Genomic DNA, 25,936 nt, shown 5'->3' on the forward strand with positions numbered 1-25,936 from the left:
AGCCCAGGGCACATGTGGGATCTTAGGTCCCTGTGCATGCGGGCTAAGACTCTTCAGACGTGTCCGACTCTTTGCGACCCCATGGACCACAGCCCGCCAAGCTCCTCTGTCCATGGGGATTCTCCAGGCAAGAATACTGGAGTGAGTTGCCATGCCCTCCTCCAGGGGATCTTCCCAACCCAGGGATCGAACCCATGTCTCTTATGTCTCCTGCATTGGCAGGCCAATCCTTTACCACTAGGACCACCTGGGGAGCCCCCTTAGTTCCCTGATAAGGGATCAGACCTCTGTCCCTTGCAGCAGAAGCATGGATTCTCAACCCCTGGGCTGCCAGGAAAGTCCCCTTGTCCTCTTCTTTTAAGGACCCTGGTCACTGCGTTGAGGACCCCAGCAGAGCCTGCCCGTCCCCCACCCCCGGTGAGCCGCCTACTTCCTGCTGCAGTGCCTGTCTGCTTCCGGGATGAGTCTGGCCCTCCACTAGCCATCTGGCCACGGTCTGCTTGTCTGGCTTCATTGCCTGTTGCCCACACTTGGTGTCCATGCTGCATTGCTGGGCAGGGCTGTCACAACCTTGGTGCCTTGGCAAAATCTGTCCCCTTGGCCGGAAATGTCCTCCCCCTCACTCATCCTCCTCCCTCTCCACCTGAAAAGCTTACCCATCCTTTAAGCCTTGCCCCTCCCCTACCTCTTGGGAGGGCTACTCTGCACGCTGTGGCCTTTTGTGCCCAGCCGTGGCCCTGTGTGTTTCTTCGGTATAGCATGCAACACAATGGATACTTTGTGTTCCAAAGCTGTATTTTTTTCTCAATTTATTTATTTTTAATTGAAGGATAATTACCATATTGTGTTGGTTTCTGCCACACATCAACACGGGCCAGCCATAGGTATACCTATGTGTGTCCCCTTCCTCCTGAGCCTCCCACCCACCTCCCTCCCCATCCCACCCTCTAGGTTGTACCAAAGCCTTGGTTTGAGTTTCCTGAGTCACATGGCAAATTCCCATTGGGCTATCTATTTTACATATGTTAGTATATATGTTTCTATGCTACTCTCTACAATGCATACTTTTGTTCCGTTACATCCACCTCCCCTCTGGGTGGAGCTCGTTCAAGGCAGTTTCCTTATGAACCCCCAGCATGTTATACAGAAGATCATCCCCTAAATGCTAAATGCTAAATCATCCCCTAGGCGGCTAAATGGCTAAAAAAAAAAAAAAAAGTGGGGATTCCCTCCAGAGGTAGAGACTGAGTAGCATCTTTCATTTTTTTTTGCATCTTTCTTATATGTTTATTACATTCCCTGTGATGCTTGTGTAGTTGGTTCTCAGATGCTCCTTGTATGGTTTAGCAATTGGATGGAAAGGCCACGGTTAGCAGGAAGCTGGCAGGCGCTGAGGTTCAGTGATCCAGGCTGTTGCATGAGTGTAATTGACCTGAGGACACAGAATTCCCCTGGGTTCCCCGCACCCCGCCCCACCCCAACTCAGATGCTTCTCTTCCTCCTCCTTCCTTCTTCTTTTGATCTTGCTGAGCGGCATGGGGGGATCTTAGTTCCCTGACCAGGATCAGACCCATGCCCCCTGCAGTGGAAGTGAGGAGTCCTAACCACTGGACCTCCAAGGAGTTCCTCACATGCTTCTTAATTGGGATTTAATGGAAGTCAGGGGCGGGAGCGGGTGGTGGTTGGCAGGTGGCACCTTCCATCTTGCTGGTGAGGAAGGGTGGGCAGATAAAAGGGCAGCCCCGGTCTGAGGTTCTACAGCCCTGAATGCCGAGGGGGCCTTGGTGAGAGGGTCCGAGCACCAGGACATTAAGGAGAGCTGCCTGTGTGACCGGTTCTGTCCTGCAGTCAAGGGTGGGGTCCTGGCTGGGATGGTCGGCTGTGGAGAGGGTGGTGGTGAGGGAGGGGTCAGCTGGGACTGCGTCCTTGGGCAAACCCAGGCCCGTCCTCATGGAAAGTGATCCCTGCTGGCCTTGCGGCTGAATGCAGGTCCCCTCCAGCCTTGGGAACAAATGCCCTTATTGTGAGTCTCTCTCCTCTCATTTCCAGTCACGTGGGCTTCCCTTCTTGTCCCTCAACAATGCCACCGCTCACTCGAAGCCGGATAACACTCAGAGGAGCAGAACTCCATTTAGACTCCCTTTAGGCTTTTTCTCTCACTGATTTCTAAGGGCCTCAACCTTGCTCTCCTGACCATCAGCAAGTAAATTATTTCAGATACTAGGTCCCTCCCTGTCTTCTTTGGGGGCATCACGAAATTACTCAGCTAGGGCCCTCTCCTCAGGCTTCCCCACCTCCCAGAGAGCTGGACCCACAAGGATTCTGGGGCAGGGCCAGGTGCCCAGGGCTCAGCATTTAAGGAGGCGCCCACTCTCAAGGCTGAGTTAGTGCCACCTTAAATTTGGTGCCCTGAGGGCCGCACTGCAGTCCTGGATGGGGCTGGGCTGGCTATTGATAAAAGCTTTCCAGGTGGCACAGTGGTAGAGAATCTGTCTGCCAATGTAGGAGACATAAGAGATGGGAGTTCGATCCCTGGCTCAGGAAGATCCCCTGGAGGAGGGCATGGCAACCCACTCCAGTATTCTTGCCTAGAGAATCCCATGGACAGAGGAGCTGGCAGGCTACAGTCCATGGGGTTGCAAAGAGACAAGACTGAGTGACTGGGTATACATGGGAAGAGAAAAGGAGGTTAGAAGAGAGAGTGTTGTGACTTCCCTGGTGGTCCAGAGTCTAAGACTCAGCTCTCCCAATGCAGGGGGGGCCAGGGTTTGATTTCTGGTCAGGGGACAAGATCCCAATTGCCACAACTAAGATCCAGTGCAGCCAAATAAATAAATAAATATGAAAAAACAAGATGCTGTGCAGGTTAGTCGCTCAGTCGTGTCCAGCTCTTTGTGACCCCTTGGACTGTAGCCCGCCAGGCTTCTCTGTTCATGAGATTTTTCCAGGTAAGAATACTGAAGTGGGTTGCCATTTCCTTCTCTAGAGGATCTTTCCAACCCAGGGATTGAACTCAGGTCTCCTGCGTTGCAGACAGACTCTTAACCGTCTGAGCCACCAGGGAAGATTCCAGAGAAATAAACACAAGATACTATTTAAAAAAAAAAAAACAAAACGGAGAGTGCTTAGAGGCTTAGGTGGGAAATCTGCAGTAAACAGAAATGTGGGGACTGATGGGCACAGTGACCACGGGCAGCACTTCCAAACAGGCATGTCCACAAGGCTCCCCTGGATGCAGCCCTGGGTCTGCCAGCCAGCCAGCCAGCAAGCCGGGAGCAACAGGAAAAAGAAAATGCACTCACGTTTTTCTCATTAGTTTTCCCAGAATTTCTTGTGGGACTTAGGGATCGGGGGATGTTGGGGGTAGGGAATTCCCAAAGTCATGACCCTCCTCTGCTTTTACCCCCTCTGTCAACTTGATATCTTTTTCTTGGTGTCATGAACCTCATCCTAACCTTGGTGATCCAGACCCCTAAAATGCTGGTGCCCGAAGGGCCCTTAGAGACCACCAGCCCAGGGCTTTTGAGTACTGGAACTGGGGCTGGTTCAATTTGGCCAGGACTGAAAGTATAATATACTGCACTTCTGAGAACATAGTTTGAAGCAAGGCTTTAAAGCAGCTCATTAATTTTTTTTAAAGAAATGTCGATTACATGTTGAAATGACAATGTCTGGGATCTCTTGGGTTAAATAAAATACATCATTAAAATTAATTCCCCTCTTTTTATTTCTTGTAATGTGGCTGGCTGCTAGAAAGTTTAAATTATACCTGTGGCTGACCTTTGTGGCTTGCATGACACATACATGTGACAAGGATGAACCACTTCAGCTTCCTCCTTTAACAGACGAGAAACCTGAGGTCCAGAGAGAAGACCTGGTTTAGTAGAGAGCACATGCTAAAACGTGCTGTCACTTCCGGTCCGTGACAATCACACACACACACACATTCACACACAAGTGCGTGCGCAGGCCTAGGAGCCCGGGAGAGGAGCCCGTGGACTTAGACCCTTGAGCTGCAGACCTCAAGGGAAGTCTTCCAAGATGCTAGACATTGGCTGTGATTTCTTGAGAGAGAAATAAAAACTTACAAAGCTGGAGTCACTGTCTCCAAAATACCAGATCCCACATGCCTTCTGGTCCCCCTCCAAAAGCAAAACAGAAGCAGTGTTGTAACAAGTTCGATAAAAACTTAAAAACAAAAAAGACTCTGGAAAGTTGGGGTGTGAGGAGATGTGAGGAAAAAGTTGGGGAGTCCTAGACCTTCCCTGTTCCGTTCACTTACATGCATAGTAACAGGTGTGCTGACCAGGTGTGCTAACGAACCAGCACCTTAAATGCACCCAGCCCCCCACCCTTGCATGGCAGTGGGGTAGAGCCTTGCCGGAGGCTGGCACCCAGGAGGCAGCCACTCAGGGATTGTTTGACAAGTCAATAAAAGCAGGTTTCAGTGGCAGAGGAGTGGGCAGTGGAGGGAGGGGGAACCAGACAGAAAGGCAAATTCCTTTATTTCATAATTTTATCTGGCATCCATTCTCTCCACCTGCACTAAGACCCTAAGCGGGGGTAGTGAGGAAATGAAGACGTAAGGGCCTGTCCTCTCCATCTCTCTGCCATCAGGCAGCACTGGTGGGTCTGGGGACAGTTCTGACCGGGGGAGTTGCCATGCGGGGCTGGATATTTTTCTTGGCCTCCACCCGCCTTGACTGCCACTGCGGAGCACCCAGGCGCTGGCCAGTTCCCCCTTTCCCGGGCCTGGCTTCCCAGGGTACCCAGGAATTACATGGGACGTTGCGAACTGTCCAGCCCGTGTCCTGGGCGGACTGGAGTGCCCGGCGGGAGGGCGGGGGTGGCTCCCTCCTGGAGCTGACAGCTGGCCAAATGGATAGGAAGCATCTGCTCTCTGACCCCTTTCTTTACCCTATGCCCTGGGACGTCCCAACCAGCTGATGCGCCGCGCTGAGCGGAGCGGGTGCTCTGGGTCTCCCCTCCCACCGCCACCCTGCATTGCAAGGGTGACTGTGCCGCTGACGTCAGGCGGCTTTTGGCTCAGGCCCTGGCCCGGGGACTTCATTTTCATAACAGCGCGCAGTGCCGTGGAACTGGAATAGGCGTGTCCTCTCCCCCTGACCCTCTCCCGCCCCTTGTCCCTCTGCTCACCCCCTCGCTCCCTCCTCCCTCGGTCGCCTTTATAACTGCTCGGCGCCGCGAGGGCGCGATCCCTGCCCACGGGCTCCCCCAGAACCTACAGGGGCTGCAGTGCTCCCTCCACGCGCGCGAAGCAGCGCCGAGTTCACGTGCCAAAGCCGAGGCTTCAGGGTAAGTGAGGCGCATGGAGCCAGAGCGCGCTGGGTTCGCGGATTGAAATCCTCGGGGGTCGGGGGGTGCGGAGTAGGAGGGGGCAGGGGGTGCTAGAAGGGGGAGATGCAAGAGGAGAGAGACCCCGGTAATGAACTGCAGCTGGCTGGGAGGGGAAAAAAAAATCCCAGGAAAGGAATTCCTGTAGTTTAACTCAACTCAGATTTTTTTTCCTGCCTGGACTTCCCAGGCTAAGAGGCAGAGAGCAAAAAGATAATCAGGATAAATAATTTCTGCTCAGATACACTGAACAAACCCAGTAGGTGGAATCCTGACCCGGCAGGTGAAAAGTTCTGGGCTCAGTCTAGGGAAAGAGAAAAGAGGGAGGAAGATCTTAGAGGAATGGCAGGGAACTGGCTGGGTGGGCAGGAAGAAGGAGATGGTGACCCCTGCTAGTTTACCCAGATACTGAGAGGTGTCCATTTATTTTGTCCTTTCACAAGTGTGCCCTTCTGAATTTTGGGAAGTAGATTCTAGAAGCCACCTCTTCTTGTGACATGAGTGTGGCCATCAACTCTGCAGCATTCTCCCTTCTGCTGTCCCTTGAGTTACTCTGGACTCCTGGGTTGAATGTCCATTTGAGTATCCAGTAACAGCCCACCTTCAGGCACCAACCAGATGGGACTCAGCAATGACCCCCAATTGTCGGATATGGTCCCTTAAACCTCCCCCTGGGGAAAGGGAAGCCAACTCAGGTCCAAGGAATTTGTAGGACTTTCCATTCCTGTGTTGCTTCCAGGCTGATGTTTGTACACGCCACACCTGTTGAAGGGTTTGATTGAATCAGCCAGGGCTGTGGACTCATTCCTGAAGGGAATACTTGGGTTACTTGTGGCCCCTGGGAGGGGCGAGGGTGGGGGTCAGAGCTCTGCCCTCTGGTCTGTGTGCTGGTACTGGGAGGGTCAACAGAGGTGTCATCTGGGAGACAGGCGCCTCGAGTTGTGGAGCGGTAGATAGGTACTTCAAAGGCACATAGGAATGAGCGGAACTCAGAAAGAGCTAACATCCTGGGAAGTGCTCTTAGCCTTGAGCCGGCAAGCCCGACTTCTCATCCCAGCTCTGCTGGCTTGTAGCTGTGAAAAGGCTGAGCTGGGCTGTGAGTTCCTCCTAAGGGGACTTGGAAGGATCCTCAGCTCCCTCCCAGGGCCAGGGCCGAGAGTCCCCCTCTATCTATATATGTCTCTTTGAGCATCTTCTTTGGAGTACGCTTTTTTGTATCCCACTCCTTAGTGAGAATTGAAGATAACAGGGTGTGAAGAAGAATTTTGACTATGATTTTATTCTCATTCTCATTCTGGGGGTTTGTCTTCAGGTTCATTGTATTTTAAAAATCTACAGATTGAGCTGAGGAAAGGAGCAGGAAATGATGTGTTGGTATAATAGGGCCCTTAAAAACAATGAATGGAAGAATGATTTTGCTTGAGGAGTCTTCGAATTTTCTGAGTAGTTTGGTGTGTTTGTTTCTGCTTATATTCCTATTTTGATTGCCTTGTGGTCAAAATATATGGTCTGTGCATTTCTTATTTTAGACTTTATTGTTATTATTTTTTGTGGTCTAAAATATGCTGTTTTGTAAATGGTTCATAACCACTTCAATAGAAGAAGTCATATAAAGAAGTTGGTAAACCAGATTCCTGGCCAAAAACATCCCACGGCCTGTTTTTGTAAATAAAGTTTTATTGGAACTCAGCCATGCTCATTTTGTCTATATATCATCTATGGCTGCTTTCGGCTACAAACAAATGGACTGCAAAGCCTAAACTACTTACTGTTTGGCCCTTTACAGAAAATATTTGCTGATCACAGATATAGAGGATCTGAATTATATTACTAATCATAGAGATCTAATAAAATATAAAGATAGAGCATATTTTGATTAAAGTATCCATAGAACACTTTAAAAATTTACCTTATTGCTATTTATTTTTTCTATTTCATTTGCTGAGGAGTGATAAAGAAGTGTTAAAGTCTCCTGTAACTATAGTATTTCTTTTGATTTCTTTTTGTATTCCTGGTAGCTATTGTGTTATGTATTTTGGTGGTATATTATTCACTGCATACGAGTTTATGATGGTTATATCTTCAATGTGGAGCATTCTTAATTATTACAAAAAAAGTTTTTAGGTCAGCATAATAGCTTTTTGCCTTAACTAAACTTTGTGTGATAATAATAACTCAATTCTTATTTTTCTTACCTTGAACAAGCTATTATTTAACTTTGTACCTGATACCTAATACTTACTAAATAAACCTATCTGTTGTTGCTGCTTTTTTTGCACTTATTTTTATTTTTCCTTTTCTTTCCTTTCCACTTTTCTGAATCCTATTGTTTTAGGTGAGGTTCTTATAGGTATAATACGGTTTGATTTAGTCTTTTCAAAATAAAAAACATTCCATTTACATTTATTGTAATAATAGTTGCTTGCTATTGTCGTCTAATTTTGGCCACATAGTCTGTTCTCTTCATCTTCTCCCACATTAGATAATCTATATTGTATTTTTAGATACACTGAGTATATGGTAGTACTATTCTCAGGGTTTAGAAATACAGGTTTGTAAGGAGAGATAAATCTCAGAACATAAATATATCACCTTTATATGTGGAAGTAAAACACTTGAAAGAAGATGTCTTTGAGGTGGTATACCAGAAGAGGAGTTCATCTTATCCACCTATTTTCTTGATGCTTTTCACATCCTTAAATTCTGGGCATAAGAGATTTAGTAGTTTCACTCAAAATCTTAAGTCAAAAAAAGTGATTTCCTGTATTTTATTTTATGTTTCAGTAATTTATCTAAAGTTCACATACATTGTTTAGAATAGAGGAATATGATAATACCTCCAAAAAGTGAAGAAATTGGGATGAACACTGTTCTTATTTTGGGTTGGCCAAAAAAGTTCATTCAGGCTTTTTTGTAAGATCTTGTGAAAAGCCCAAATGAACTTTCTGGCCAACTCAGTGCTTGTTTGACTGCCTATGTAGGAAGGATGATTTATTTTCTCCTAGTTACTACTTAGAAACTCAACTCAGTGATGTTACTCAGATGTTGTTCACACGCTGTTTCGACGATGCATCATTTTTATGTCATCAGAATCCAGATGGCTTACCTGGAAGAGGGGTTCCTGGACATTTTGTTGTAGATACTTTCCATTTACAGCTAATCCTGCACCTAGTACAGAGGAATTTCTGTGGGACTCCACCCTCATCTTAGAACTCAGCCTAGACTAAAACACAAGGATTAGCATCACATATGCAGCTCCCAAAATCTTTCCTTTCCATTACTCACACTTACTAATGAATAACTTGCTTTGAGTTTTATTCACACCCAGTATTAGTCCAAATCATTTGCTCAAAAACCACTGTGCAGAGCATATAGTGAGGGCAATACCAACAAATAGAAGATTTGCTCTATTTCCTTAAAAGTTTGCTATCTGATAGGCGAGTTAGCACTGATATTAATGTATGCTGTACCAGGGGGCCCCAACCTCTGGCATCTAATGCCTGATCATCTGAGGTGGAACTGATGTAATAGTAATAGAAACAAAGTGTATAGTAAATGTAATGAACTTGAATCATCCTGAAACCACTCCCCAACCCCACATTGGTTCATGGAAAAATTGTCTTCCAAGAAACCAGTCCCTGATGCCAAAAAGATTGGGGACCGCTGTAATATATGACATATCTATGGAAAGACTTGAGTGCTGAAAAATAGTTAATAGTTAATAACTACAATGAGATCACAGATTTAGAATGAGTTGGGACTGATAACTAAAAAACCCTCAAGGTAGAGGTAAGTTTGGAGTCAAATTTCTAAGAAACATGGTACATGAATTGTGATTAGGGGGAGAAGGGTATTTCTGGCAAGGAGAATAACGCATGTGGTGAGGCAAAGAGCCACTTTGTCAGAGAAGGTCTTAGATGAGCCCCAGTTCCCTTCCAGAGAGAAAATGCTCTTGGAAGTTTTTCATAGATGTGGGGATGGGAGTTAGGAAGGTTGGAAAAAGTAGGTGGGAGGACTAGCTGGAGAAAAGCCTCGAAGCTCAAATTGAGGCTGAATCTGTTCTAACAGACAAAAAGGAGCTGATATGCTTTTTTTAAAAGGATGTTTTTGATGTGGACCATTTCTGAAGTCGTTATTGATGTCATTAAAATATTGCTTCTGTTTTATGTTTCAGTTTTTTTGGCCAAGAGGCATGTGGGATCTTAGCTTCCTGACCAGGAATTGAACCTGCACCCCCAGCATTGGAAGGGGGAGTCCTAACCACTGTATCACTAGGGATGTCCCCTGGCAGATCCATTTTTTTAAAAATTCCTAAATCCAAAAGTCCATTTTCAGATCTTCTCTTCTTTGCTGTCCTTGGAGCATCTTACTCCATCAACCACTCTGGGAAGCTGCTCTTTGGCTCCTGGGAGACCATCTGGGCTTATTTCTTGTACTAACACTGGCAGTCTCTTTTGAACAACCTCTGCTGACTCCTGCTTGGTTGAGATGGTGTTCCAGGGTTCTGTCCTCGGCCCTCTCGCTGCCATGCATGCTCTCTGTATGATCTGGTATCCACAGCTGTGACCCCTCCATGACCCCTCACTTGTGCTCACAGCCCAAACATCTCCTGAGCCTCAGACTCACATGTCTGAGAGCCGGGAGGTCAGCACAGCCCGGGTCGTGGAGCCTGGCTTTTATTTATTTTTTTGGCTGCACTGTATGGTTTCTGGGATCTCAGTTCCCTAACCAGGGATTGAACCCAGGCCATGGCAGTGAACACCCAGAGTACTAACCACGAGGCCACCAGGGAACTTCTAGGAGCCTGGTTTCTAAAAGTCAGGTCATCTTGGGCAAGTTATTTAAAGTCTCTATACCTCGCTTTCTGCACTGTAAAAGGGGGCATAATCTGGTGTGAACACACCCACACTACTATATATGAGTCAGAAGATAACCAACAAGGACCTACTGGATAGCACAGGGGAACTCCCCTCAATACTCTGTGTTAACCCACATGAGAAAAGAATCTAAAAATGAATATATGTATATGTATAACTGAATCACTTTGCTATACACCTGAAACTAATGCAACACTGTACATCTAGTAGACTCCAATAAAATAAAAAATGGGGGCATAGTAACAGAGCTGTTGTGAGGATTAAATGATGCCTCCCTGACCGGGGATCGAGGAATGGAACCTGTGCCTTCTGCAGTGGGAGCTGAGTCTTAACCACTGGACCTCCAGGGAAGTCCCTCCAATTCATCTTAGATTCAACAGATCTAAACTGGCCATCTCTTCCCACAAGCCAGTATTTCTAAGCTCCATTGATTCTGCCTTCCTAAGAATCTCCCACCATTCCTTGCCCATCTCTCAGGCCTCATCTCCCTGGTTTCCTCTCTAAAGACTTTTTAAAAAAAAAAAAACCCCATTAGGGAGAGTGGGTCACTCTTTTCCGTGTGCCCTCAAGATCCCCCAAACACTCTGTAACCCTTATTTATGTGTCAGTGTGACTCTGTTGGTCGTCCTGGGACAGCCGCCACACTTTGGGTCTGAGGGTCTGAGTGATTTGTATACTTAACAGCACCTGACACAAAGCAGACACTAAAATGTTGATTGGAAAAAAAAAATGTTGATTGACAGGAAGATTGGCCAATTGCAGGATTGCTTACTTTGGCGACTTCTCAGATGTTTAAATAGAGAGAGGCTTAAACAGACTTATGGTTGCCAAAAGGGAAGGGGGGCTGGGGCCGGGATGAATTGGGAGTTTGCGGTTAACAGATGCAAACTATTATATAGAGAGTGGAAAAACAAGATGGTCATATTGTGTAACATAAGGTACTGTATTTAATATCCTGTAATAAACCATAATGGAAAAGAATATGAAAAAGAATATAAATATGCATAACTGAATCACTTTGCTGTACCTGAAACTAACACAACATTGTAAATCAACTATACTTCAATTAAAAAAATAAAAATAAGAAAATAAATAGAGGCTGGAGTCAGGGAGAAAAGCTTCAGGGAGCAAAACAGTGATTTAGAGATGAAATGGAAGATTAAATTCTATTCATAAAGATTAAAATTCTATTCATAAAGGGATAATCTTGCTTTGTTACACTGAATATGTAAATTCAATATGTATCGCTTCTCGGTCTTTTGGCTAAGATCAAGTGTAGTAAATTCAATATGTAAATTCTCCAAGAATCAGTCTTATCACCCACAAAATGGGTTGTAGGAATATTAAATGATAAAATAGATGTAAAACCATGTTAATGAGTGAATACACCTGGAAACATATAAACTCTCAGCATCGAGTCTGGCTCTTAAGGGGACTCCATATGTGACAGTAGTTGTCATTTGTATTGTTCATACTTATATTGTGACTATTGTTATTACTACTGAAGGCATGTGGCAATTCCAGAATAGAGAGAAAATTAAAATGTTAGAAAGTTGCCAATTTGCCTGGCTGGGATGGTGTGAAGACTTGGCTTGACTTAACAAACACTTGAGTTGTTTTTTATCATCCCCCAGGCAGTTATCCTTAGAGGTCATTATCATCCTCTTCTTTTTATTAAGTTTTTTTTTTTTTGCTGTTTTTACTGGAGTATAAACAATTTACAATGATTTACAATGTTGTGTTAGCTTCAGGTCTACAGCGAAGGGAATCAGTTATATATATGTGTGCTAAGTTACTTCAGTTGTTACCCCACAGACTGTAGCCCACCAGGCTCCTCTGTCCCTGGGATTCTCCAGGCAAGAATACTGGAATGGGTTGCCATTTCCTCCTCCAGGGGCTCTTCTTGACCCAGGGACCATACATAGGGACCTCCCAGGTGATCCTGACCCAGGGATCGAACCTGCATCTCTTAAGTCTCCTGCTTTGGCAGGTGAGTTCCTTACCACTAGCAACACCTGGGAAGCCCCTATGTATATATATGTGTGTTGTGCCAAGTCACTTCAGGTGTGCCCGACTCTTTGTGACCTTGTGGACTGTAGCCCGCCAGGCTCCTCTGTCCCTGGAATTCTCCAGGCAAGAATACTGGAGTGGGTTGCCATTTCCTCCTCCAAGGGATCTTTCTAATGCAGGCATCAAACCTGAGTCTCCCGCATTGCAGGCGGAGTCTTCACCATCTTATGTCCTCTTCTTTTTAGATGAGAGAACAAGATAAATCTCATATAAGGAGAAACGTTAAAATCAGCTCTGGGCAAAATTCAGGGCCATGGGTGATTCCTGCTCAGATAATCCGGGGAGGGTCACATACAGCCAGCTGGGCAAGCTGCTAAGTCTGGATATAAGTAACTCCAGACACCCTCCCCACCTCTCTGGAAAAGGGGGGTCTCAGAGGTTGGAAAGGAGCACCCAAGAGACCCTTCACATGCCGGCATTTGACCTTGCATCCCCATCAATGCCTGTGTCGGTCAGGGCAACTTTAGGGTCAGTCCTGCTCCAGTGACCCTGTGGCTCTGTCTAGCTAGGCGAGTGTTCCCCTGGTGTCCTAAGCCGGTACTCAGACCCTTCAACCTCACCTTCAGCCCCGGTCTGGAGTTTGGTTAGGAGTTTGGGGCAGACATTCTTTTAATGACAGGAGACGGGGCAGGAAGCAGGATGAGGGGATGGGAGAAAGAGACTTGGGAATTGTCTACAAAAAGCTGTTCATCCCTTGCTGGACATGGGCTCAGAATGCCTAGTTCAGCACCTGGCTGCCTTTCATAGAGGAGAGAACGGAGGCTCCAGGAGATGGTGTCCACACAGAGGCAGCTGAAACCCCTCTGTCCTAAAGGTCGGAGTCAGCGGCCTCGGAATAGAGCCCAGTGACTCCCTCCCTCCCTGCTTCCCTCTCGTCTTTCCCCCCAACCCCCGCTTTGTTTTTTTTTCTTTTTCCTCTCTCTTTCCTCCATCTTTCATTTGTTTTTTTAACCTTTCTGTCATGCATTGACTCATTTGAAAAGGGTTTAAGCCAGCACCAAGGGCTGTCGGGGTCTTGGCTGTGGGCGTTGGTGGATTACTGGATGGGAGTGGTTGGCTCAGCTGCAGTAATAAGTGAAGGGGGTCTCACCCTTATGACTCAAGGTCCTTGCTCGTGTCTGGGGCTAGGCTGAAACCTCACCATCTCCCTCCAGAGCGCAGGGTTTAGTCATCAGAGAATTGGGTGGGAGCGAATGACTGGATTCCAGTAAAACCTCTGCTTAGATCTGCTTACTCAGGATCCAAGCTACCAGGAGGCACCTGGAATCACTTAGTAGCCCAGCTGTGGCCAGACTCCTACCTCAGACCCACCTGAGAAGGATGGGTGAGAGGGAGTTAGAACTGGGGCCAAACGCAGTGGGGGGCTTATGAGGAAACCCGCCCCACCCCACTGTCTCAAGAGTAGCCCTGCTCCCCACCAGATTCTACTTCTATCCACACACTCACTCATCCATCCTGGTTAGGTGCTTGCCCTTCCATGGTGGCTCAGCTGGTAAAGAATCCACCTGCAATGCCGGAGACCCCGGTTCTATTCCTGGGTTGGGAAGATCCGCTGGAGAAGGAAACAGCTACCCACTCCAGTATTCTTGGGCTTCCTTTGTGGCTCAGCTGGTAAAGAATCCACCTGCAATGTGGTTTGATCCCTGGGTTGGGAAGATCCCCTGGAGAAGGGAAAGGGTACCCACTGCAGTATTCTGGCCTGGAGAATTCCATGGACCATATAGTCCATGGGGTCGAAAAGAGTCAGACACGACTGAGCGACTTTCATTTTCACTGCGTCAGGCGCGAGGCTAGTGGTCGGGGAGAGAATTTTAACAGCTCAATCCCTGCTTTAAGGAGGCTTTGAATTTAGAAGACAAAGACTCACCAAGGGGCACTATAGGATTTTGTGATAAATGCAGGCAATGTGAAGGCTCTCTGGGCATTCAGGGGATGTAGCTCTCATCAGGGGGCTTCCCCGGTGGCTCAGCTGTAAAGAATCTGCCTGCTAATGCAGGAGATGCAATCCCTGGGTTGGCAAGGTCCCCTGGAGTAGGAAATGGCAACCCTCTCCAGTATTCTTGCCTGGAGAATTCCACGGACAGAGCCTGGCAGGCTACAGTCCGTGGGGTCTCAAAGAGTCAGACATGACTTAGTAAACAACAACAGTTTCTCATTGAACCAGGGCATCCAGGGAAACATCCTGGAAGAGGGGACCTCTAAGGTGAGGGATGTCAAGGAGAACGCCCCATACAGATGGGGCGGCAGATTTGAAGCGAGATAGTGGGGCTTACTGGGGAGATAATGAGAAGCACACATAAGGGGATGATGAGGAAGGCATGGTGAGGCATGAGGCTGGAGAGGTAGGCAGGGGCTGAGGGTGGACAGGTGATAGCTCGTCCCCTGGCCACAGACAGAGTGTCTCTGAGAGCCTAAGCCTGGGACTTCCCTGGTGGGCCAGTGGCTAAGACTCCATGCTCGAAAAGCAGGGGCCCGGGTTCAATCCCTGGGCAGGGATCTAGATTCCACATACCACATCTAAAAGATTCCATGTGCCCCGACTAAGACCTGGCACAGCCAAATAAATAAATAAAAATAAATATTGAAAAAATGATATGGGCTATACCATAAGGTGGTTGCAAGACTCAGACAAGTGAGTTGTATACAGCCGTGCTTGACCCATTGTGAGAATGAGTTATGAGACCTTCCCTCCTCTTCAGAGCAGGTCTAGGAGTAAATTGTCTCTTTTTGTTCTTGTTTGGCCTTTGTAGGAGCACCTGCTTTCTTGGTTGGACTCTAGGTCTCTCTGCCCACCCTTCCTTTTTTGGGGGGAGGGGGCTGCTGTGCTGTGAAGCTTGCAAGATTTCAGTTCCCTGAGCAGGGATTGAACCTGGGCCACGGCAGTGACAGTATGGAATCCTAACCACTGGACCACCAGGGAAGTCACTTAGGTCTCTCTGCCCTTGACTCTGGTTACGAATGACCTCTAATCTCATTTCAGTTCCTCTCTCTCCTCCAGCCCTCAGGTTCTTCTCCAAGGCTGTTGCTTTTTTATTCTCTTTTATTTGAGTTTCTATTCTCAAATGGTGGTACTGCTCTTTTCTTCCTCAAACCCTGCTTTCTAAAGGACTTCAGCTCCTCCGAACCCTGTCCCTTTCCCCAGCCCCCATCCTGGCGGCTCATCTGGGCCATTCCCTGAGTGACCCAGCACCTTCTCAGTGCAGATCTTCTTGTGAGTGAGTTTGTTCAGTTTTATTTCCCTCTGACAAAATGTAAAGTGCTCGGGACATTTCAGACCCATTGTGCAATCGCTGTTATGTTGGGGAAAGGGTGGAGGAGGACTGAGAGGTGAAATAGGAAGAATAGTTTCAAAAAATTAGTCACTCAGATAAAAAAAATTTACCAAGAAGTTTTCATTTGAAAAGTTTTTCAAATTTTCTCAATTCGAGAGAATTGAGAACCATGAACCTTAACTGGATATTTGATATGAAAGCGTCGTTAATTTCTAAAGTGGGATGAAGTTAAAAAGGAGTTTTGTTCTTGACAAATATATGCTGGAGCAGCTATGTAGAGAATGATGTTTGAAATCTGGCTAAAAATGATCTAGTGGAGACTTCCCTGGTGGTCCAGTGGTTAAGACTCCTTGCTTCCAGTGCAGGGGGCATGAGTTTGATCCTTGGTTGGGGAGTTAAGATCTCAATGAGAGGTGTAGCCAAAAAAACAAATCATTAATTGCTGTGAGACCTATTCAAGGGCAAGTCTTATCGCCAGGCATAGATCACAAAATGGTTTAGACTAAAAATGGTTTCTCTTGTGTTAAGAAAGTCATGCCAGGTTCTCTTTCTCCTCGTGTGCTTACAGTGTTGGACCCTGGTCTGGGGGTGCCAGGAGGCCCCAGCACACAAACCCTCCCCGTACGGCTGCACAGAAGTGAGGGGCTCAGAGGTCCAAGTTGGGGGCCGGGCAGCACCAGAACGTTCCTTTAGTGGAAAACCTCATCAGTCTCTCAAGATTGAGAGTTCAGAGTAGACTGGTTCAGAGTCCTTTATAATTATCAGATAATTATGACAACAATGACTTGTCAGCCAACAGCACTGCCCTGAGGGGTGGGGAAGGAGCAGTGCCAGGGAGGGGCACGGAGGGTGAGAGAAATACCTTTCCAGCTGGAAGCCGCCCTTGTGATTAATCCGAGAGGAGTGCAGCGGGGAGGGAGGAGAGAGTGAGCCTGGTCCCTTCCGCTGCGGACACTGCCCTTGACCTAGACCGCGCCCTTCCTCTTCTACATCCTCAGCCCCCCTCAGGGGGGCCTGTCCCTCTCCCTGTCCTGTACCACCCATATCAGACTTTGGGGGGCCGTGTATTTCAGGGGTTGCCTGTATCTGAAGCTCATCTGCCTTTCTTTGTCCTCTTGCGTCTCATTCGGCACCGCCTTGCGGAGGTGGAACATCACCCATCCTTTGCTCTGTGCCCTGCATGCGGTTGGGATGACCAGAGTGTCATATCCCTGGGCTGGAGTCCAGGTGACAGACCCCTGGCCAGGGGAGTCCATGGGAAGGCTATGCAGCAGTGGCAGGTTAGATCTGTTTCTTCTACTATAGCAAGGAACATGTCTGATGTCTGTTTCCCCTTTAACAGTTGATCATCTGGAAGAATGATGGACACATAGTGGCACTGGTTGAATGAATGGCTGGGTTACAAAGTGAAGCTTGGAGGGACTTCGCTGGGCCTCAGTGGTTAAGACTCTGTGCTTCTAATGCAGGGGACACGGGGCCCACCCCTCATCAGGGAACTAAGATCTCACATAGCACCCCTGCAACATAGCAAAAAGAAAAAAAAAAACTCCATAAACAGCATACAACAAAACAAAAGCTTTCTGTTGTGTCATAGAAACTTAAAAACAGTCAAATGATTCAGAAAAAAAAATTATATATCTGTTGAGAAGCTATTAGGCTCCTCTGTCCATGGGGTTTTCCAGGCAAGAATACTGAAGTGAGTTGCCATTCCCTTCTCCAGGGGAATTCTCCCAATCCAAGGATTGAACCTGAGTCTCCTGCATTGCAGGCGGGTTTTTTTTTTTTTTTACCATCTGAGCCACCAAGGAAGCCCAAAAAGGAGCATGAGCTATTGGTGATATTTTCTGTTGGATCACCTGTTTTCATGTCATCCAGGATGTCCCTCCTTACGAGTAGCTAATTAAGAGCTTGCTATGGGGACTTTCCTGGTGGTCCAGTGGTTAGGACTTCACACTTTCACTACTGAGGGCATGGGTTCGATCCCTGGTTGGAGAACTAAGATCCCACAGCGTGGCCAACCCTATGACAGGGAAGACTGGTTCCATTGCTTTTGGGATCAGCAGTGCCATCCTTCTAAACCTTAATTAGGGAGGGAGGGAACATAATATGTGACAGCAGAGCTCAAGATGAGGGCTCAGTGGCTAAGAGGGGAAGGCTGACACTCTCCGGAGAAATCTATGGTTCACATAACTCAGATAATACCTATGATTCTCTTGTCTGAGAGAGATTGGGAGGCTTACAGATAATATCCATGGCTGGGCCCGAGGTAGAAAAAAACTGGAGACTGTTAATATGATTCAAGTGTTAGCTTTATTATTTTTTTAGGTGCTCCACAAAGCTTGTGGGATCTTAGTTCTTTGACCAGGGATCGATCTCGGGCCCCGGCCAGTGAGAGCACTGAGTCCTAAACACTGAACCGCCAAGGAATTCACAAAGTGTTAACTTTATGGTTAGATAATTCCATGTTCACCAGTTCCTAAGAAAGCACTAGTCAAAAATAGCAGGAACCCTGGCAAGTTCTTTGTGACGTATTCCTTGAGATGTGACTCAAATACTCCATTCAGCGTTCTGGGTTTCCTGGCTTCAGGGAAAATATTAATATAGTTAAATTGCAGGGAGGGAGGTATGAAGAGTCCTTTCCCTTCATCAGCCTTTAGAATTTGCCGTGAGAGGTGGAGAACAGCTAGTAGCTTGATCTAACGTTGTAAAAACAGAGGTAAAACCCTGAGTCGCTTCAGTCATGTCCCACTCTTTGTGACTCAATGGACTGTAACCTACCAGGTTGCTCTGTCCATGACATTCTCCAGGCCAGAATACTGGAGTGGGTTGCCATTTCCTGGGGCTTCCCTAGTAGCTCAGCTGGTAAAGAATCCACCTGCTTTGCAGGAGAACTGGGTTCGATCTCTGGGTTGGCAAAAGGAAAGGCTACCTCCTCCAGTATTCTGGCCTGGAGAATTCCACGGACTGTATAGTCCATGGGGCCGCAAAGAGTTGGACATGACTGAGCAACTTTCACTTCACCTGCCATTTCCTTCTCCAAAAAACCCTGACTAAAGATACAAAATTGTTTTTGAACTGTTTCTGGTCCTCTATGCCTGAGTTAATGGGAGAGATTCACCCCCAGCCCAACTTTGCTTTCTTGCAGGACCAGAATGTCCACAACAGCCCCTGCTGGTTGCCGCTCAGACCTGGACCCCAGGTACTACAAACTCTGTGATAAGAAGGCAGCCTGGGGCATCGTCTTAGAGGCGTTGGCTGGCGTGGGGGCTGTGACCTCGGTGGCCTTCATGATTGCCCTCCTGGTCCTCATTTGCAAGGTGCAGGACTCCAACAAGCGCAAACTGCTCCCCACCCAGTTCCTCTTCCTCCTGGGTGTGCTGGGGATCTTCGGCCTCACCTTCGCCTTCATCATCACACTGGATGGCAGCACAGGGCCCACGCGATTCTTCCTCTTCGGCGTCCTCTTCGCCCTCTGCTTCTCCTGCCTCCTGGTTCACGCCTTCAACCTGACGAAGCTGGTCCGAGGGAGGCAGCCGCTGTCTATGCTGGTGATGCTGGGCCTGGCCCTGGGCTTCAGTCTGGTGCAGGACATCATTGCCATCGAGTATGTGGTCCTCACCATGAACAGGACCAACGTCAACATCTTCTCTGAGCTTTCTCCTTCTCGGCGCAACGAGGACTTTGTCATGCTTCTCATCTATGTCCTCTTCCTCATGGCGTTGACCTTCCTCACAGCCTCTTTCAGCTTCCAGGGATCCTTTACTGCCTGGAAGAGACACGGGGCCCATATCTACCTCACCACGATCCTCTCCATTGGCATCTGGGTGGCGTGGATCACCCTGCTCTTGGTCCCTACCCTCGACCCCCAGTGGGACGACACCATCCTCAGTTCAGCCTTGGTGGCCAATGGCTGGGTTTTCCTGTTGGCTTACATTGCACCCGAGTTTCAGCTGCTCACAAGGCAACAGAACCCCATGGATTACCCTGTGGAGGATGCTTTCTGTCAGCCTCAGTTCTTGAAACAGAGCTATGGCGTGGTGAACAGAGCTTACTCTCAAGAGGGGATCATTCAAGGTACAGAACCTGGTTGGGTGCAGAATCCTTCGTGGAAAAAATGGATAAAATAAAATCATAAGATATTATTACTGTAGGGAACATGCAGGACATGCTCCTGATAAAACATAAGTTCTCCAAAACTCAGGTCTTGCTTAAAAGTCATCCAGCTAGTTAGAGACAAATAGAACCAGAAGCTGGCCTCAGGAGTCAGTACTTTTTTCTATTTTTGATGTAGATCATTTTTAGGCTTCCCTGGTGGCTCAGCCGTAAAGAATCTGCCTGCAGTGCAGGAAATGCGGGTTCAACCCCTGGGTCAGGAAGATCCCCTGGAGAAGGAAATGGCAACCTACTCAGGTATTCTTGCCTGGGAAATCCCATGGACAGAGGAGCCTGGCGGGCTACAGTCCCTGGGGTCACAAAGATTCAGGCACGACTGAGCACATAGGCACAGACCATTTTTACAATCTTTATGGAATTTATTACAATATTGCTTCTGCTGTATGTTTTGGCTTTTTGCCCATGAGGCTTGTGGATCTTAGCTCACCAACCAGGGATTGAACCCGTGCACTCCCTGCATTGGAAGGTGAAGTCTTAACTACTGGACCACCAAGAAGTCCCTATCTAGTACTTTCTATCCAATACCATGTAGGTTTCTCTGAATCAAAACAAGATGGAGCAAAGGAATGGAAAAGGAGAAATTCCCAGAGACAAGTGGGTGAGATGATGGTGTCCTTCAGAAAAGACAACGGGGCAACGTTTGTAGAAATGTGGAGACTTTGTGGATTTTTAAAAATATACATTTATTTAATTTTTGGCTATGCTGGGTCTTCATTGCTATGAGGGCATTTTCTCTAGTTTTGGCCAGTGGTGGCTACTCTCCAGTTGAGTGCAAGGCCTTCTCATTGCAGGGGCTTCTTTTGTGGCAGAGGATGGGCTCTAGGGCACTTGGGCTTCAGTAGTCGCAACACGGGGGACTCAGTAGTTGTGGCTTCCAGGCTCCCATGCGCGGTGACTCAGTAGTTGCTAAGCCACACAGGCTTAGTTGCTCCCACCATATGGGATCTTCCCAGATCAGGGATGGAACCCGCACCTCCTGCAATGGCCGGCAGATTCTTTACCACTGAGCCACTAGGGAAGCCCCTGCTTTTGTAGATTTGAATGCACAAAGCCCAGTCATGCAGTGACCACAGAGCACAAAGTGGGGAGAAAACTCTTTTATCATAAACCAGCAGGAATCTCCATAAAGTTACTGAGGATTTCGATGTAGCCCGAAGAGCTACATTTTCTTGTCCGTCTCTGGCCTGCGGGAGGGAATTTTGCTCTTGTATGGAATGGTGAGCAGCCAGACTACACTAATAGCCAGAAATTGTCTTTACTCATATGCCTCTGTGCATTGCTCTCTTGAGTTTATATCAGTCTCTAGACTTCCCTGGTGGCTCAGCTGGTAAAGCGTCTGCCTACAATGCAGGAGACCCAGGTTCAATCCCTGGGTCAGGAAGATCTCCTGGAGAAGGAAATGGCAACCCACTCCAGTATTCTTGCCTGGAAAATCCCATGGATGGAGAAGTCTGGTAGGCTACAGTCCATGGAGTCTGCAAAGAGTCGGACACGACTGAGCAACTTCACTCTCACTTTCATATGCCTCTGTGCGTTGGTCTCTTGAGTTTATATCAGTCTCTGGGCCTAATTAGGGAAGGGGAGGGGGTTGGGAATAGAAGGGAGGGACCTCCAAGGCCAGGTTCATAGCTCCAGCTAGTGAATTTCTCTGCCCTTGGAGCCTGTGGTACACGACCTGCTGGTATTATCTCTGTAGCCCTGATCCCTCTCCTGTGCTCCGGGAAGTCTAAAGGGAGGGGGAGAGCCGGGGGGCAGGGCAGAGGGGATATTTTCCCACCCATCCCCTCTTGTCCATTCCTGATGCTTCAGTCTATCACCTTATGCCTGAATCCACATTATGGGTCCTTAACTGGCCTTCCATCCTTTAATCCTTTCCCTTCACTCCAAGGACCACTGTCAGCTCCCTCTCCCTAAAATACTCTTCTGCCCACCCCCTTTCCTGCCCCTATGCCTCACTGGCTCCCCATTATCCACTGCATTTACCAAATCCTTGGTGGGCTTCCCAGGAGGCTCAGTGAGTGATAAAGGATCTGCCTGCCAATGCAGGAGACATAAGAGATGCGGGTTTGATCCCTGGGTTGGGAAGATCCCCTGGAGAAGGAAATGGCAACCCACTTCAGTATCCTTGTCTGGGAAATCCCAGGGACAGAGGAGCCTGGTGGGCTACAGTCCCCAGGGTCACAAAGAGTCGGACACAACTGAACAACTCAGCACACACGACTGGTGAGGCTTTTCACAGTCGGAACCCCACCACCCCCAAAGCTGTGCTCTCAGTTCAAACAAACCAAGTCCCCTGCACTTTCCCATCTGCCTGTCTGGGCTCAGAGAGTGTCTGTCCCTCCTTATTCTCTTTATTCAAAGAGGACATGTCCCTCCTTATTCTCTCCCTTTTCCAGCATCCCTATTCCCCAGTCTCGCTCAGTCTTTTTTCCACCCATCTAGCTCTAGACCTTTGAGATGCTGTTATCAGAGTCTGTCTCATCTTGGAGTTATTTTCGTAGCTGTCAGATATTCTGGACTCTCCAGTGTCAGCCTTAGGGCAGGAATCATTCTGATTAATCCTTCTATTTTTCACAATATCTCACATACCGAAGGTGCTTAGGAATTTGTTGAGTAAACTGAAGAGGTAAATTTGGTGGGAAATAAATGGATTGCTTTAAATTGCATTGTATTTATGTATTTAGCTGCCCTGTGAAGAGCTGGGCATGACTGAGCATGCACTCAAGCATGCATGGGCAGCTTGGGAGATCTTAGTTCCCCAACCATGGATCGAACATGGGCCACGGCAGTGGAAGTGTGGAGCCCTAACCACTGGACTGGAGGGAATTCCTTAAATAGTTTTTGTGATGAACGTGTGTGTTTACTGGTCTGTTCCTGAGTCGAAATCCCTCTGATTTTGGTCTTTCCTGGTGGTTCAGTGGTTGAGACTCCCCCGCGCTTCACTGTAGGCAGCACAGGTTCAATCCCTGGTTGGATCCTCTATGCCACTTGGCCAAGAAAAAAAAAAAAATCCCTCTGATTTCTCCCAAATAATAGAAAATGATTGCTCATAGATTCTATCCCTTCACAAAGAAAATCATGGAATTTCCACCCCTCCTTGTCGGGCAGGTAAAGAGGTGGGTAAAGCCTCAGTAAGATTCCCTCTAGGTACACCTCTGGTCAGATATGTGTCTGAAAACACTAGCTTCAAATGTGCTTTTGAAGTGGCCTAGGACGAAGAGCCTCTGGAGGGTCATTTTTTAAAATTAATTAATTTTTAAATTGAAGGATAATTGCTTTACAGAATTTGTTTTGTTTGGTCAAACATCAACATGAATCAGCCATGGGTGTACATGTGTCCCCCTGGAGGGTGTTTTGGAAGGTGTTTCCCTAGTGATTATACGTGGCTAGTTGTTCATTTATTCAACCAATTTTGGGCTGCCTCTGTGCCTGGTCCTAGGCTTGAGGACAGTTTCCTCTGGCACAAAACTGACCATCGAGGACTTCCTTGGTGGTCAGATGGTTAAGACTCGGCACCCCCAATGCAGGGGGCCCAGGTTCAATCCCTCGTCAGGGAACTAAGATCCCAGGTACTGTGACTAAGTCCTGGTGCAGCCAAATAAATAAATCAATATTAAAAGAATTAAAAAGAGAGTAAGATAGTTCTTTAAAAACAGACAAACAACAAAAAAACCCCCAAAACCCTGATCGTCTCCCAGGGAGACAGAATTAAATGGATATGCATCATGGTTTATACATGACTCACCTGGGGTGAGCACAGGTTGGGGCGCAGAGGAGGGGACCCTGATGTTTACCTACTCCTCTCCGTCTGTTTCAGGTTCTGAAGAGACAGGGAGCACGCTCTACGCGCCGTACTCCACCCATTTCCAGCTACAGGTAAAGGAGCCCTTTCCCCTTTCTCGTCGGCAGTGTTAGCACCGCAGGAACATCTGTCCTTCGGGAATAGATGATGTTGCCACTCTGATGGCACCTAGATGTCACCTAGAGAGGATGACTGGTCTACTTTTCCTGTAATCTGCCTCGTGAGGTTAGGACAGGAGAGCACAGAGCAGGGGAGGGCTGAGAAGAAAGGGGAGGAACGTTAGAATCCCGCCCGGGGTTGGAGGAAGAGATGCTGTGGAAACGGCTGGGGAAGTGGAGTGAGTTGAGCAAGACGAAATGCTTCCTTTTCAGAATCGGGATTCCCCAAAGGATTTCTCCATTCCTCGGGCCCAGACTCGGGTTAGCCCTTACAGTGACTACGAAGGAAGGAAAGATGTCAGTTAACATGACCCAACGGGTGAGATGAACGCCGCACGTCAGCAGAACCAGCAGGGAGTCCACGAGATGAAGGCTGAGTCCTGAGTCTTCCCAGGAGCATCACAGGAAGACCTCTCCTCCCGCCTCCTCGGCCACCTTTCCTCTGTCCTGGGGTTGATGGGGCTGTGGGGACCACAGTTCTCAGCAGCACTGCAGTTTTTGTTCCTTGGTCCCATCCCAAGGCTACTTCTCTCGAGTGGGAGTCTCGGGCAACTCAGGGCAACTCTTAGCATCCCTGCCGTTTTACACGTGACTGAGGCTCTGGTCATCTGACCCACACGCTGACCTGTTCAGCCTCCGAAGCCAACTCTTCTGACTCTGGGCTGGCTTTGTGCTGATCACTTGGGTCAGAGCAGGGTTGCACATCTGAGCAAAACCAGCAAAGGACCATCTCTCAGCCCACTCTGCCCACATCTACACTGGAAGCCAATTTACCGGTACCTCCCTTCTTGCCCGGCTGGGACAGGCTTCAAAGTCACCTCTGTGATGCCGCCTAACCAGGGTCCCTAGCGCCAGCTCTCCCAGACGTGCCGTTGGTCCTCAGACTTACCTCCCTGCTGCGCCTCCCCAGGGGCCGTCCCTCCAGACTGCACCAGAGTGTACGAGCCCTAGTTCTCTTTGCCAGGAGAATGTGTGCTGTTTTGCTCTGAGTTCCTGGCGCTGATCATCTCCCATCCCCTTGCTCCTCAGCCTCTGTAAATAGATGTACCCTGTGTTCACCCTCTGCATTCTGGAAGTGGGTATTGTCCACACATGGGCAGGGGGTTGTTTCTTGTAAAATAAGTTATTCACCATTCTTCCCTCCAGATGCAATAAAAGTGTGGCCGCAGCCATGTGAGAGGTGGGCACCTGACATTTGTCTTTATGTGGGAGCTGAAGTTCAAGGTTCAGTCCCACTGGGTGTGGACTTGAAAGTCCTCCACGTGTCCCTTCTCCTCCTTGTGTCTACAACAAGTGTGTGTTGCCCAGTTTTAGGGGTGAGTGGCAAAGGTGAGGGGGGAGCTGGGAAGGGTCAAGAGTCTGAGGTTTTGCTTCAAGTAAACAGGGGAGTGGCAGCTTCAGAATGGAGTTTGGCAGCCGGGGTCAGACCAGGAGAGACCTCAGGGCCAGTGTCACATTTCATCTGAGGTTTAATTGTAGGAGGGGTTAAGTCCAGATCTCTCATTTAATAGAATTAGTTCATAATCTCTCTCGGAAAAGACAGGCTACCTAACAATTATCATTTGCTTAATCCCAGAAACAGCTTTGCTGGGCAGGGCAGTGTAAAATTGCTTTTGGGTAAAGAAGAGAGAAAAACTGAATGACATTTACAAGATTGATTGCTGAGTTAAGGATTTACCGCCCAAGAGTCTGACGCTCTGCTTCTCATCACAGAGAAAACCCATTGTGGTGAGAGGTGTGGTGAGGTTGGAGGGAATTAATGATGCACTGAATTAGAGAAATGGACATTTCACGGAGATTGAGCTGATTGCTTCTCGCATGACTTTGCACTAACGTCAGCCTAGTTTCGTAATGGAAAGGGGAGTTACAGGGACTTCTCTGGCGTTTCCTTGTGGCTCAGCTGGTAAAGAATCCTCCTGCAATGTGGAAGACCTGGGTTCAATCCCTGGATTGGGAAGATGCCCTGGAGAAGGGAAAGGCTACCCATGCCAGTATTCTGACCTGGAGAATTCCATGCACTGTATAGTCCATGGGGTCTCAAAGAGTCGGACACGACTGAGTGACTTTCACTTCACTCTGGCGGTCCAGTGGTTAAGACTCCACACTTACCACTTGCCCCACAGTGTGGCCAAATATATATTATATATATATATATGTAATATATATACGTGTTAGTTGCTTAGTCGTGTCTGACTCTTTGCAACCCCATGGACTATAGCCCACCAGGCT

The 25,936-nt window shown here is 47.9% G+C and overlaps 1 protein-coding gene and 1 non-coding gene across 2 annotated transcripts; both read left to right on the forward strand.

Moving 5' to 3' along the window:
* Nucleotides 1-5,028: 5,028 nt before the first annotated feature.
* GPRC5A (G protein-coupled receptor class C group 5 member A) lies at nucleotides 5,029-24,884 on the forward strand. The gene is made up of 4 exons (XM_043441465.1): nucleotides 5,029-5,316; nucleotides 18,720-19,648; nucleotides 23,565-23,623; nucleotides 23,921-24,884. The coding sequence occupies exons 2-4, from the start codon at nucleotides 18,727-18,729 to the stop codon at nucleotides 24,011-24,013; spliced, it is 1,074 nt and encodes a 357-aa protein (XP_043297400.1). The 5' UTR covers nucleotides 5,029-5,316; nucleotides 18,720-18,726; the 3' UTR covers nucleotides 24,014-24,884.
* Nucleotides 21,057-21,129, forward strand: TRNAC-ACA. The gene has a single exon. It is a non-coding gene; the product is annotated as a tRNA-Cys (tRNA).
* Nucleotides 24,885-25,936: the final 1,052 nt, after the last annotated feature.

This window comes from Cervus canadensis, chromosome 21 (assembly GCF_019320065.1).
Source record: "Cervus canadensis isolate Bull #8, Minnesota chromosome 21, ASM1932006v1, whole genome shotgun sequence".
NCBI classification, from domain to species: domain Eukaryota; kingdom Metazoa; phylum Chordata; class Mammalia; order Artiodactyla; family Cervidae; genus Cervus; species Cervus canadensis.

Bases quoted from the DNA above. Each gene is read 5' to 3' on its own strand.
- GPRC5A (XM_043441465.1), top strand. From the start codon at position 18,727: ATGTCCACAACAGCCCCTGCTGGTTGCCGCTCAGACCTGGACCCCAGG. The intron at 19,649-23,564 runs GTACAGAACCTG...CGTCTGTTTCAG, and splicing joins TCAAGAGGGGATCATTCAAG to GTTCTGAAGAGACAGGGAGC. The intron at 23,624-23,920 runs GTAAAGGAGCCC...CTTCCTTTTCAG, and splicing joins CCACCCATTTCCAGCTACAG to AATCGGGATTCCCCAAAGGA.